Source organism: Scylla paramamosain, chromosome 24 (genome assembly GCF_035594125.1).
Source record: "Scylla paramamosain isolate STU-SP2022 chromosome 24, ASM3559412v1, whole genome shotgun sequence".
NCBI lineage: Eukaryota > Metazoa > Arthropoda > Malacostraca > Decapoda > Portunidae > Scylla > Scylla paramamosain.
In genome coordinates, this window is record NC_087174.1 from 16742549 (window position 1) to 16757566 (window position 15018).

The following is a 15018-nucleotide window of genomic DNA, read 5'->3' on the forward strand; positions in this document are numbered from 1 at the left end:
TCTCTCTCAACTCCGTCCTGGACCTTGACTCCCAATGCGTCCATTGCCAGTCAACTCCTTGGAGATGCCTTTTTAATCCTTCAAAATCTGCTCTCCTAGTATTTTTACTTCTAAAAGTTTCCTCCTATTTTGCTTTGTACCTAATTTCACAACAGTCATTGTTATCTAGCTATCCTCCAACTTCTATCTGCGTGACTGTTTCCTGCTTAAAAAAAAAATATCCTGAATTATCTTAAGAAATTACTCTGCTTCACTGTTATCCACCGTCAGCCTCCAGTCGATACTGCTAAAATTAAAATCTACCACACATACCTGACTGTACCTGGCTGCTCTATTTATTTCCTGCCATAGTGATGTGTTAATTTCCTTTGCACTGTTCGGTAGCTTGTACACTAATCCCAATACTATTGATTGTGATCCTTCTTTAATATTTATTCATATCAACTCTATTTTGCTTTCTGTTTTAATTCTACTGTTAATACAACATTGTAATGTGTCTCTGACATACAGCGCGACTCCTCCTCCTCTCCTGTTTTCCCCGTCTTTATAGAAAAATGTATAACCATCTATCTTAACCTCTCTATTAAATACTTTTCCTGACATATCTAACCAGGTTTCTGTTAAAGCAACGCTATCAAGGTTCTTTACACACGCCATTCCTCTAAGCAGGTCTGTTTTATTTAAAATACTTCTGCAGTTTATTTAGTAAACACATAAGCTATTCCTCGCCTTCACTGAGCTAGTATGTGGCAAATAGTACAAAAGAAATTAGCACATCACTATGGCAGGAAATAAATAGAGCAGCCAGGTACAGTCAGGTATGTGTGGTAGATTTTAATTCTAGCAGAATCGACTGGAGGCTGACGGTGGATAACAGCGAAGTAGAAGAGTAATTTCTTAAGGTAATTCAGGATTTTTTTTTTTTTTTAAAGCAGGAAACAGTCAAGCCGGTAGAAGCTGGAGGATAGCTAGATAACAATGACTATTGTGAAATTAGGTACAAAGCAAAATAGGAGGAAACTATTAGAAGCAAAAATACTAGTAAAATACCTGACTTTAGGAGAGCAGATTTTGAAGGATTAACTTTCTAACCTCTACCTGCTGGAACCTCTACCTGCGTGACTGCTTCCTCTTTGTTAGTAAGAATTAAATCTAGAATATTATTCCACCTTGTGGGTTCTACGACTACCTGTTTTAAAAAATTATCCTGAATTACCTTAAGAAATTCCTCTGCTTCCTTGTTACCCACCAGCAGATTCCAGTCGATATTCCTAAAATTAAAATTTCCTACCATACATACCTGACTATACCTGCCTGCTCTATTTATTTCCTGCCACAGTGAGGTGCTAATTTTCTTTGTACTGATCGGTGGTCTGTACACTACTCCCAGTACTACTGACTGTGATCCTTCCTTATTATCTACCCAAATCGACTGTGCTTTTAATTCTACTGTTCATACAACATAGTAATGTGTCCCTAACGTATAACGCGACGCCTCCTCCTCTCCTGTTTTCCCTATCTTTATAGAACATTGTATAACCATCTATCTTAACCTCTGCATTAAATACTTTTCCTGACATATCTAACCAAGTTTCATTTAAAGTAATGATATCAAATTTCTCTACACACGCCCTTCCTCTAAGCAAGTCTATTTTATTCAAAATACTTCTACAGTTTGTGTAGTAAACATTTAAGCTATTTCTTACCTTCCCTGAGGTAGCTACCTTTCTAGATTTAACTAAATTGTCCTTCGCCTTCTCCTCACAACCCCTTCTTCCCTCCCGACTAACGAAAAAAGTGCTGGAGTGCAGTAACCTCCCGCTCGAGTGTTCCGGCCAAAACCCGAACACCCTGGCGTGATAAATGCACTCCATTCCCTAGTATACAAGGCTCCCTATCATAGAAAAGGTCCCAGTTGTCGATGAACGTCCATCCATTATTCTTACAATGATTCACGAGCCTGTGATTCACTGTAATAGCCCTGGAAAACCACTGAGCACCAACTCCCTTGTCCCTAATCCTGTCCAAAGCCTGTCGAAACCTCCCGATAAGCTCCTCACTCCTGACCTTACCAAGGTCATTCCCTCCGGCACTGAGAAAAACAGTGGGCTTGGTCCCATCATTTTCCAAGCACGTGTCTAGCCTGTCAGCTACCTTCCCTATCCCGGCCCCCGGCAAACACACCCTCGACCTACGCTTCCAATCTATAGCACAGAACGCACTATGTAAGTGCCTAACCTGACTATCACCAAACACAAGCACTCTACCTTGGGGCAGGTTAACTACATCTGTCCTTTCCTTCTTGTCTCCTCCCGCCATGTCCACGTCCTTCACTTCCTCCAGCAGGAAGAAATTCTTCGTCTCCACGCAAGGCGCCCTGAGGACCTTCACCCTCTTGGCTCCCATGCACACAACCGACCACTGTTCCTCCGTCGCCTTACTAGGTAAGGTGACGGTGCTGAAATCCTCTCACAGAACTCAGCCTGAAGGTCTGAGATCCTGTCACGAAACTCAGCCTGCACCTCCGAGATCTTTCGATGGAACTTAGCCTCCACCTCTGAGACCTTCGCAACGAAGGCCTCGAGAACAGGAGAACTAACACAACCAGACGACTCAACAACACAAGTCGGCATGTCTACACTAGCCAGCTATATTAGCGTCAGGTCACTGCTCACTAAACACTTCCGTTCACTAGGAACCCTGGCCTGAGACTCATATTGATGTCAAGTACCGGTGTAGATTTACTCGAGATCTATCTTGCACTTGGGATCAGTGCATGCGTGAACAGCGTGCCAGACGTACGCTTCCATGCCTAATTTGCGTTCTGCCGTCTCCTGTTGGCCTGAAGATGAATTCGGTAGATGATAATATTCAGCTACTCAGTCAGTCAGTCAGTCAGAGTTGACTACTCGGATAAATTATTTCCGTGTCTAATGCTATTGGTCATATATCTTTAGTGATTTCCGTTGCTTCATTAAAGTCTTCTTTTGGTTTCTAAATCCCTCATGGCAAAACAAAAAAAAAAAAAAAAAATAAATAAATAGATAGATAAATAAATAAATGAATAAATAAAATAAATAATTAAATAAATAAATAAATAAATAAATGATGTCAGTGAAGTACTTGGGTCACATATAACACAGAAGTGTATATCTTTATTGCCGTAAATTATTTCTTGAAATATTAATTTTTATCAAATTTATCGCTTCCTCCGCATACCCACGTTACCTAGTGCCATGATGATCTACAGGCAGTTTCAGGAGATTTAATTAGGTTAGGTTATTTTAGGTTTATTTCCTCCACACAACCGATTCTTTTATCAGAGATATAACCTAACCTAACCTAGCCAAAAGTGAATAACCATCCTTCGAAACCGAGAAACGCAATTCCCCCATTTGTAGCCCACTAAGAAATCCTATTAATTGCCAGCTGCAACTCAATGAATGGTATCCACCCCGCAGAAAAAAAAAAAAAAATGATATAGGCAAAGCATCGGTATATAGGCTACGACGGACTTCGTCTGGAAGAACACCTATGACACTGTTTATAGCCACAACGAAAAGTGTAACACTGTGTATACTTCCTTGAGGCATGCCATTAAGTGGACGAGCTTCTGACGCCACCAATATGAACCCGTAAAAGTAGCGATGAGATAAAAACTGCTGTATAAAAATAGTTATACAGACATATACGGTTATACAGACTAAATTCAAGCAGCTTAAGTAAAATACTGTGAAACTAAGCTGTCATATGCTTTCTTGAAAAAAAAATAAAAAAATAAATAAATAAATAAATAATGTGATGTGGTGTTTCTTATTTCTAAATGATTCACAAATAGAAGATTCTAGAGGCAATACAGCATCAAAATCTTGCAAAATCTAACTTCACTCGTGATTCTGGCACTTAGCCAAAAGCATCTTTAATAATTTAACTTCTTCGTCTCTTCCTCCTTTATTTCCTTTTATTTATTTATTTGATGGCGCCATTGCTATCTCATCCGTCTCTAAAGCTGAAGATTTCGTCCAAACTTTTGGTAAAAACTCCACCTTGGAGGGTTCAGGGCTTGTTTCTCCTTCTCCTTCACCCTCCGGCTACTTCATGCTACCCATTAAGAATGTTCGCAGTGATGTGTTCCATGCTCTCACTGGCTTTAATCCTCGGATGGCTTATAGACCTGACTGTATTTCTCCTACTGTTGTCTGAAACTATGCCTCTGTGCCTGCACCTTACCTAGTCAAACTCCAAGTCCAAACTCAAAGTTCAACTCTGTCTTTCATCATCAAAGGGAAACCACTCTAATCCCTGATACTACCGTCTTATCGCTTTAATTTTCTTCTTTCTGAAGTTTTCATTCCATCCTCAACAGGAAGATACTTAAACATTACTTCGCATTCTTCTGCCCGATCGCCAGTATGGGTTCCATCAAGGCCGCTCTACTGGTGATCTGCCTTTCCTTACTGAGTCTTCATCATCCTCTTTTATAAATTTCGGTAAAACTTTCATTGTTGCCTCAGACATGTCATAAGGTTTTGATAGAATCTGGCACAAAGCTTTGATTTCCAATCTACCCTACTACGACTTCTATCCTTTTCTTTGTAACTCAAGTTTTGTCTGACCGTTCTATTGCTGTTGTGGTAGACAGTCAATGGTCTTTTTCCAAGTCTATTAACAATGGTATTCCTCAGGGTTCTGTCCTGTCACCTACTCTTTTCCTTTTATTCATCAATGATTTTCTAAGCCAAACTTCGTGTCCTATCCACTCCTACGCAGATGATGCAACCCTGCAGTTTTCCACGTCTTTTCGTGGACCTTCAACTCCTCAGGAAGTAAACAGGTCACACAGGGAAACCACAGAACGCCTGACTTTTTATATCTCTGAAATTTCTGATTGGGGTAGAGCAAAGTTAGTAATGTTCAATGCCTCAAAAACTCTCCCCTCTAAAACGACACTCAATTGTCCGGCTCTTATACACTGAACATCCTCGGTGTGTCCTTTACTTATAATCTAAACTGGAAACTTCACATGTCATCTCTACAGCTTCTATGAAGTTAAGCGTTATGAGTTGTCTCCGCCAATTTTCTCACCACCTCATAAATTTGTTCAGGGGCCTTATCCGTTCATGTATGGAGTATGCTTCACATGTATGTGGGGGTTCGACTTATACCGCTATTTTAGACATGGTGGCCTTCAGCCTATTTCTGATCACCGCACTGTAGCATCTCTTGGTATCTTCTACCGCTATTTTCACATTAACTGCTCCTCTGATTTTTGCTAACTGCATGTCTCCCCTCCTGCCCTCCTGTACAAGACATTCTTCTTACTCTCCCGTAACTTGTTAGAGCTAGTTACAATTATTATTATTATTATTATTATTATTGTTATTATTGTTATTATTATTATTATTATTATTATTATTATTATTATTATTATCATTATTATTATTATTATTATTATTATTTTCATCATCATCATCATCATTATTATTATTATTATTATTATTATTATTATTATTATTATTATTATTATTATCATTATTATTATCATCATCATCATCATCATCATCATTATTATTATTTTTGTGTTGGATTTTTCCTTCCATTATTTTGTTTTCTGCTGCTGTAATCAGAGCATCATATGTCATCAGCGACTGGAAAGCATGCCTCATCCTTCCTTTTTAACATGAAAGAGCAGGAAAAAGACTTCATAGAATTTAGAGAGACGGTAAAAAGTGATCGCTGTATTGTCATGTGTCTCACTCCAACCTTGTTCCTTTAGTATACAAATACAGCTCTCCACCTGTTCACCTGCAGGTATGGAGGTGCCCCAGAGTTCTTCAGTTCTTGGCTCTCTAAGACATTTTCCACAATTGTATTTATCTGCTGCATGAAGGAAGAGTATGAACTGCCTCCAAAAAATTTCATGGTCTGGCCTAAGATTCCAGGCGAGAATCAACACCCTAGATCCTGTTGACGATTTGGATCTCACAGAAGCAATTTTAGCATCAGTCGTTCCCGAATGCTGCATGACTTCTTCGCACATGCTAAGGAATGTAAGCACTGAGTAATCCTCATTCTGCCCCGAGTAGGGCCTAATGTTAATCTCAGTTGGAAGAAGTTTCAGTATTTTGGTAGGAGGATATGAACCTACATATTTAATCACCATTGTGAGTGCGGGCAGTAGACACCTGCCGAAACGATAATTACTCTCAGTGAGGTCTAAAGCACTGTTCAGGGGGTGCTGTGAACTTATCATTAAACCCAGCTGTGACCTCACTGAACGTTTCCCTTTGTGTCTCACAACACAAGGGGGCAGTTACAGCCTGTCCTCTAAAGACAACTCTCTTCCTCCACACAAAACTACAAGCAGCTAATAACACACACATCCTTCACTCAAAAATTTTAAAATCATTATGGCGACTCCTACACCAGCCTCGGAGTCACCATCTGGGGAGGGGACCATAAACGTCCCCAGGTCGGACTGCCTTTCTGTCGACGACCCTAAGTGTTTTGACACCCCCCTCAACTTTTTCTTCATTAACTTCTGCAACATTCGCGGTCTAAGATCTAATTTTCAATCTGTAGAACACCACCTCTCCTCTTCTAAACCTCATCTTCTTTTCCTCACTGAAACTCGGGTATCTGTTCCCTCCTACTTTCAAAATCCTCATTTTCGATCCAAAGCTGGATGCTGCGTTTATGTGCGCAATGACTTAACCTGCTGTCGTGCCCACGCTCTTGAATCTTCCGAGTTTTCCACCATCTAGCTACGACTACAGAGTCACTCTCATACTAAATTTATCTGTGCTGTATACCTCTCACCTAACTCCTCTGACGATAAGAAATTCTTTGACTACTTAACTTCCAAAGTGGAGCACATTCTGATCCACTTCCCTTTTGCAGAGATCTCCATTCTTGGGGACTTCAAATGTTCACCACCAGCTTTGGGTTTCCTCTCCCTTCACTGACCATCCTGGTGAACTAGTCTACAACTTTGCTATCCTCCATGGGCTAGAACAATTGGTGCAACACCCTACTCGTATTCCTGACCGTCCTGGAGATACTCCCAACATTCTTGACCTTTTCCTGACCTCTAATCCTGCTTATGCTGTCATCCTTTCTTCTCCGATGGGCTCCTCCGATCACAATCTTATATCTTTACCTTGTCCTATCGCTGCAATCCCTCATCATGATCCCCCTAAGCGAAGGTGCCTCTGGCGTTTTGCTAGTTGGGGGGACCTGAGGAGGTATTTTGCTGATTTTCCTTGGAATGACTATTGCTTCCCTGTCAGAGACCCGTCTTTTTGTGCTGAGCGCATAACAGAGGTGATAAGAGTCTGGCATGGAGGCGTGCATTCCTCACTCTTTTTCTCGTCCTAAACCTTCTAAACCTTGGTTTAACACAGCTTGTTCTCGTGCTATACATGGTAGAGAGGTGGCCCACAAAAGGTACTTAAGCCTTCCATCACCAGAATCTCATGTACTTTATATTTCTGCCAGGAACCATGCCAAGTCTGTTCTCCAACTAGCCAAAAACTCCTTCATTAACAGAAAATGTCAAAACCTTTCAAGATCTAACTCCCCTCGTGACTTCTGGCATCTAGCTAAAAATATCTCCAATAACTTTGCTTCTTCTTTCCCTCTTCTATTTCATCCAGATGGCACCACTCCTATCACATCTATTTCTAAAGCTGAACTCTTCGCTCAAACCTTTGCTAAAAACTTTACCTTGGACGATTCTGGGCTTGTTCCTGCCTCTCCTCCACCCTCTGAGTACTTCATGTCACCTATTAAAATTCTTCGCAGTGATGTTTTCCATGCCCTCGCTGGCCTAAATCCTCGGAAGGCTTATGGGCCTGATGGGGTCCCTTCTATTGTTCTCCGAAACTGTGCCTCCGTGCTTGCACCTTCCCTAGTCAAACTCTTTCAGCTCTGTCTGTCAACATCTACCTTTCCTTCTTGCTTGAAGTTTGCCTACATTCATCCTGTTCCTAAAAAGGGTGACCGTTCTAATTCCTCAAACTACCGTCCTATTGCTTTAATTTCCTGCCTATCTAAAGTTTTTGAATCTATTCTCAACAGGAAGATTCTTAAACATCTATCACTTCACAACCTTCTATCTGATCGCCAGTATGGGTTCCGTCAAGGCCGCTCTACTGGTGATCTTCAGGCTTTCCTTACAGAGTCTTGGTCATCCTCTTATAGAGATTTTGGTGAAACTTTTCCTGTTGCCTTGGACATATCAAAAGCTTTTCATAGAGTCTGGCACAAAGCTTTGATTTCCAAACTACCTTCCTACGGTTTCTATCCTTCCTTCTGTAACTTCATCGCAAGTTTCCTTTCTGACCGTTCTTTTGCTGCTGTGGTAGACGGTCACTGTTCTTCTCCTAAATCTATTAACAGTGGTGTTCCTCACGGTTCTGTCCTGTCACCCACTCTCTTATTATTATTCATTAATGACATAACAAACTTCTTGTTCTATCCATTCCTACACTGATGATACCACCCTGCACTTTTCCACGTCTTTTCATAGACGTCCAACCCTTCAGGAGGTAAACATATCACACAGGGAAGCCACAGAACGCTTGACTTCTGATCTTTCTAAAATTTCTGATTGGGGCAGAGCAAACTTGGTATTGTTCAATGCCTCAAAAACTCAATTCCTCCATCTATCTACTCGACACAACCTTCCAGACAACTCTTCCCTCTTCTTCAGTGACACTCATCTGTCCCCCTCTTCTACACTGAACATCCTCGGTCTGTCCTTTACTTATAATCTGAACTGGAAACTTCACATCTCATCTCTAGCTAAAACAGCTTCTATGAAGTTAGGTGTTCTGAGACGTCTCCGCCATTTTTTCTCATCCTCCCACCTGCTAACTCTGCACAAGGGCCTTATCCGTCCATGTATGGAGTATGCTTCACATGTCTGGGGGGGTTTCACTCATACTGCTCTTCTAGACAGGGTAGACTCAAAAGCTTTTCGTCTCATCAACTCCTCTCCTCTAACTGACTGTCTTCAGCCTCTCTCTCACCGCCGCAATGTTGCATCTCTAGCTGTCTTCTACCGCTATTTTCATGCTAACTGCTCTTCTAATCTTGCTAACTGCATGCCTCCCCTCTTTCCGCGGCCTCGCTGCACAGAGTTAACCAGTATTCTCAATCATTCATCCCTTTCTCTGGTAAACTCTGGAACTCCCTGCCTGCTTCTGTATTTCCACCTTTCTTTGACTTTCAAGACACTTATTTATGAATTTTTGACCACTGCTTTGACCCTTTTATGGGACTGGCATTTCAGTGGGCATATTCTTTTTATTGGATTTTTGTTGCCCTTGGCCAGTGTCCTTCCTACATAAAAGAAAAAAAAAAGGCCACTCATAAGTGGCATACGATTTACCATCCCTCAAGTTTATATATATATATATATATATATATATATATATATATATATATATATATATATATATATATATATATATATATATATATATATATATATATATATATATATATATATATATATATATATATATATATATATATATATATATATATATATATATATATATATATATATGAGAGACATCTCCCAAGAGCAACAAAAATCTAAAAAAAAAAAAAAAGGCTCACTGAGATACCGGTCTCCAAATAGGGTCCAAAGTAGTAGTAAAAAAATTAAAGGATTAGTGTCTTGAAACCTCCCTCTTGAAGGAATTCAAGTCATAGGGAGATGGAAATACAGAAGCAGGGAAGGACTTGCAGAGTTTCCCAGAGAAATGGATGAATGACTGAGAATACTGGTTAACTCTTGCATTAGAGAGGTGGACAGAACAGGGGTGAGAGAAAGAAGAAAGTCTTGTGCAACGAAGCCACGGGAGGAGGGGAGGCATGCTGTCAAAAAGGTAAGAGCAGCTAGCATTGAAAAAAAAAACGGTAGAAGATAGCAAGAGATGCAAAATTGCGGCAATGAAAAAGAGGCTGAATACAGTCAGTTAGAGGAGAGGAGTTGATGCGACGAAAAACTTTTAATTCTACCCTGTCTAGAAAAAGTAGTATGAGTGGAATCCCACCTGGCATCTGAAGTATATTCCATACATGGACGGATAAGGCCCCTGTACAGAGTTAGCAGCTGGGAGGAGCGAGAAAAATTTTCGAAGACGTCTCAGAACACCTAAATTCATAGAAGTGGTTTTAGCTGAGATGTGAAGTTTCTAGATTAGATTAAGTAAAGGACAAACCGAGGATGTTTCGTGGAGAAGAGGGAGACAGCTGAGTGTCATTGAAGAGGAGGAGATAGTTGCCTGGAACGTTGTGTCGAGTTGATAGATGGAAGAAATGAGTTTTTGAGGCACTGAACAATACTAAGTTTGCTCTCACCCAATCAGAAATTTTTGAGAGATCAGAAGTCAGGCGTTCTATGGTTTCCCTGCGTTATTCCGTAGACTGTACTGAATATAAGTATATGAAATTTATTTATTCATTTATTTTTATTTATTTATTTATTTTTTTACTATATTGATAGAGGCAGAAGACACTTGGCTAGTTAAATTGAAGGCGCTGTTTTAGTTTTGAAGGGTGCCAAAAACTACAATATGAGAGAAGTGATCTACACAAACCAAGAGATATTGAGAATCTTGATGACTCCTTGCGAGCTGCAGTAGTTCTATAACAACTACATCCCATGGTTGTTCAGATGGCAGGTATCCTAGCATGGGTCAGGAGAGACTTCTTTACGCTTAGTGCAGCTGACGCAACGGGCAACATAATCCAATACATTTACTCTCATCCGAGGCCAATAATATGCACGACAGATGGCAGCCAAGGTCTCGTCGCGACCTGGATGTCCAGCCGTAGGTTGATCGTGCACAAGTTGTAAAATTACTGGAACGAAAACTTCTGGAATGACTAAAAGATCTTTACACCCTTTCCCTTTTTGCCCATGTCTGCATAAGACATTGATGATAAAAGAACTGTGAGAAAGGTACATGTAAGGAGAGCAAGGTGGAAGGATAACCTGATTCTATAGCATAGATTACTTTTTCCCATACCTCATGTTTACGCTGTTCCCCGCCTAGTTCCTGAAGGGAAAAGTTTTGCACTTGTGATGTTTGTGAGACGACGCCCATCGGAATATTTCATGACAGGGCATCTGCCACCACATTCGCACGTCCAAGGAAATATTTGAACTGAGGGGTATATTCTCGGATCGTCTAATACAAACGCGCAAGCCTCCCGCTGAGTTTTCCTCTCTTGAAAAAGATTTGTAACGACGGACAACGATCCTACAAACATGTCATACTTTTAGAATCTTTTTTCCACCACTCATCCCATGGCTAATATTAGTTGTTTGTACGAAGAGTACACCGTCCCAAAGGTTTTTGGGTCATTATGCAGTTCACGACTTTCGTCATCTGATGTCTTCCAACCTTATTATTTACCTTCGTGTCTAAACGAGATATTCCCTACTCACATATCTTTACATTTCCAGGAACGCTCATTGCGCTGACGAAGGTGCTCAGTGATAAGTTCAATATTCCCCTACACACAGTTAACACAACACTATAACATGACGAAACACTTTTTTTTTTTTTTTACCGCGGTGACGCGACAGATATGTGACCGAGTGATGCTAAGGCTAGTTACAATTATTATTATTATTATTATTATTATTATTATTATTATTATTATTATTATTATTATTATTATTATTATCATTATTATTATTATTATTATTATTATTATTATTATTATTATTATTATTATTGAGTTAGATTTTTCCTCCTCTTTCTCCTCCTCTCTGCCTGGCCTGTGCGCGTAGAGAAGGATATGTGAATAAGAGAGATTGTACATATTTTCTTCATTATCTATGTAGTATTATCATTACTTTGATATAAACTTTCTAATAATAATAATTATACTTTCTAATAAAATAATAAACTTGTTATTTGATAATCTCAACTGTTGCCGCACGCGGTGCCGGTGTCAGTGAGTGCCGGCAGATGGGCGTTAGCGGCGCTCGGGTGTGCGGCTTGTCCGGGAGGCAAACCTGCCTCCGTGTGTAAATCTTATAAATACACAAAAATTATTGTGTATTGCTATTTTTTACTGAACTAAACTTGACTATATGGTGAGTACATCGGTGACAACATTGTCTTTATTCACGCTGCCAAGTATCTAGAAAGGTCGACTGGAGTCCTCCAGTCAACATAACATCAAGAAATACGTCAAAGGTGTACTGATCAGAGCTAAAAACTTAACGTAGTCAGTGATGCTCCTCCATTTACCTTCCCCTTCTGATGGGATCTTCGAATCCATCAAGCTACATCGAACATTCAGTTAATGAAAAGGAGGCATTTACAACAAGGACATGTACGAATTCTCTCAGAAGATGACATCCTTTAGCTATGTCCTGATAATGTTCAACAGGTAGCAAAAATTAGAAGAAATAGTAACATGATCATGCTCACTTTCTACGGTTCTTTTCTACCTGATTGGTCCTCTTTCTCTCGCAATAAAGGTTTTTTTATCGATCAACCTCTGCAATGCTATTGATATGAGTTCGGTGATGGGAGGAAAAACTCTCCCAACCGTCCCCGGTGCGATGCTTGCTTAGTCATTGACTCACACCCTATTCCTGAACGCGAACAAGAACCATATTACTTCTGTAGGAAAGTTCAGTCGGTACCTTCTCGACAGTGCAAGAGGTACCATCTTGAGCAGGGCATTCTTCACTTGGCAAATTCTCAGTTCATTAGTCTTGATAGTGCCAGGCGGGAACTTCTTTTTCAACAAAAAGGTGGTGCGGCAAAGACCTACGCCTCTCTCTCTCTCCCCCCCCTCTCTAGTTCAACTTCCCCCTACCACAGCAAATAAAGTTGTAACATCTTCCTGTCTTTCTCGGCCACCAAATATATCCTCTCGTTCTTGTGAGAGTATCGCTGCTTGTTACCGTATCCAACAAATTTTCATTTTTTGGAAAGTGTAATCTCCTCTACATCTTCAGCCAAGCCCTCCACTACATATTCAGCAATGCCCTCCATTGCATTTTCAGCTACATAATAGTTTCCTCATACAAAAGTACATATTGCAGATGTCCACGCCCCCATGGATACTCAACTACGAGCAACCCCCAAGACTTTTTAAACCTCCACAGACAAATACAAACAAATCTCCCAAGCTCCCTCAACAGTCCCACCAGAAACGTTCCCAGGGTTCTACGGGATCCCTAGACTTAACGGGCGCTCTCCCATAGAAAGATCACTGTGGGAACGTCAGATGACCCTGAGCCAGACGTCATAGCGATTCTTCCACATGTGAAATGGACATAGAGGGTCTCTCTGCCCGTCTTCCCAATAGGTCCTCCTCTAGAAACGATACCTATACGTCTAGACCGAGGATTTCTCCTCCTCCTCCAGTCTTGTCATGAGTTTCAGAGACTCCTGTGCAGGTAGCTATTCCCGCACTAGTTACTCAATCACAGGTTTCTGTGCCTACAAGCAATGTAGACCCAGATAAGCCTCACTGCCCAAGTAAGTTACCTAGTAGGTTGTCAAAGGAAAGCTTTACTCTGGGGCTCTCTTGAAAACCAACTCAAAATAACAGTATTCACGATTCTGCAGTAGAACTGCCGTGCCTCCTAGGAGGAACTCCGAGTACTGATCTCTAGGTTTTCTCCTGCTTGAATTTTTTTGCAAGAGACAATGCTCGGAAAATCCACTCACTTTAGTCCTCTTGGTTACCGTGCCTTTTCCACTGCTCAGGGCCACCACGGTGGCACTGCCATCTTTGTTCACACGGATATCCTTTTTACCCACCTGCAGATTCACTCGCCGCTGCAGGTTATTGCTGTTAAGGTTTTTGTATTGTTTTTAAATGTTTTAAAATGTTTTTTATTGCTTCATTGATTCTATTTATTTTTAATGTACAAATAACTACTAGGGAGCTCTTAAGCCGAAATGAATTTAATTTTGCATACAAAATTTAATGTATCACAATTTGACGAATAAAATTTCTTTATCTTTATCTTTATCTTTTTATAATATTTTTTGTACATTGTGCAGCCTCTTTCTTCCTTCCAGTGTTCCTATCGAAAGGAGTGAACCTGATGACGTTTTATATGCTCTTCCTTCTCTTCTTTTACTGGGAGACTTCAGTGCTCGCCATCCTTTGTGAGATGATGACGCTGTCAACCCTCGTGGCCTTTAGCTTGTTTCTTTTATCAAGGGTTCAGGATTAGAGATTTTAAACTCTGGGGACACGACTCATTTTCATAGTCAAACCAGTACTTTTATAATAATAGATCTTTCTCTCTGTACCTCTAATTCATTTTATTTTCATTTTACTTGGAACGTTTTACCAACAATCACTTCCCAATTTTATTAGAGTCAACTGATTCTACATCACAGCCACGTCCTTCCCATTAGCGTCTAAAAAAGGTGGATTGGCAGCTATTCACGGAACTCAGTACCGCTGCTCTCTCACTAGATGAGATAGGAAATTATGATGAGAATGCAACATACTCGTACTTCACTGATGTCTTACACTTCGATGCTCTTCAGCCCATCCCTAAGACCTCTGACCGGTTTCCTGAACATCATGTACTCTGTTGAATTGATGATTGTACAGCTGCTATTAGAGAAAAGCGGGCTGCCTCTTCTTTAATGACATCGTGGGGACGTCCACTGCTTGGAGGCTTTTCGACAAGCGCTTGTCCTCGCGCACCACAGCTTAAAGAAGGCTTGGCGGGAGTCTTGGAAGAATTATGTCTCTTCTATCACAATTCGCACTCCACTCAGCAAGGTCTTCAACAGAGTTCGCAAGATATCTGGGAAGTATTCTACACCTTCCTCATCTGTTTTATCATATGATAGGGGACGGTGGCAGACCCCAAGACAGTTGTCGACCTGTTTGCTGAACACTTTGCTAGCGTCTCCAGAAAAGAACCAACTTCACCTCTGACATTTTATCGTCGACATTTGAAATCTGGTGGCGTCAATTTTGCCTCTCCTGGTGGAGATTCTT

At 40.6% G+C, this 15018-nt stretch overlaps 1 protein-coding gene across 12 annotated transcripts in view; it reads left to right on the forward strand.

Moving 5' to 3' along the window:
• Positions 1 to 15018, forward strand: part of LOC135112820 (esterase FE4-like) — a 154254-nt gene that overhangs the window by 115337 nt on the left and 23899 nt on the right. Inside the window, exon 9 of one of the 12 annotated variants that reach the window (XM_064027661.1) lies at positions 13088 to 13880. The exons of the other annotated variants lie outside the window; for them this stretch is intronic. Coding sequence (XP_063883731.1) covers positions 13088 to 13249 — 162 coding nt within the window. The 3' untranslated portion in view covers positions 13250 to 13880. Of the gene's footprint in view, positions 1 to 13087; positions 13881 to 15018 lie in introns of those variants that run through there. 12 annotated transcript variants of the gene reach the window in all.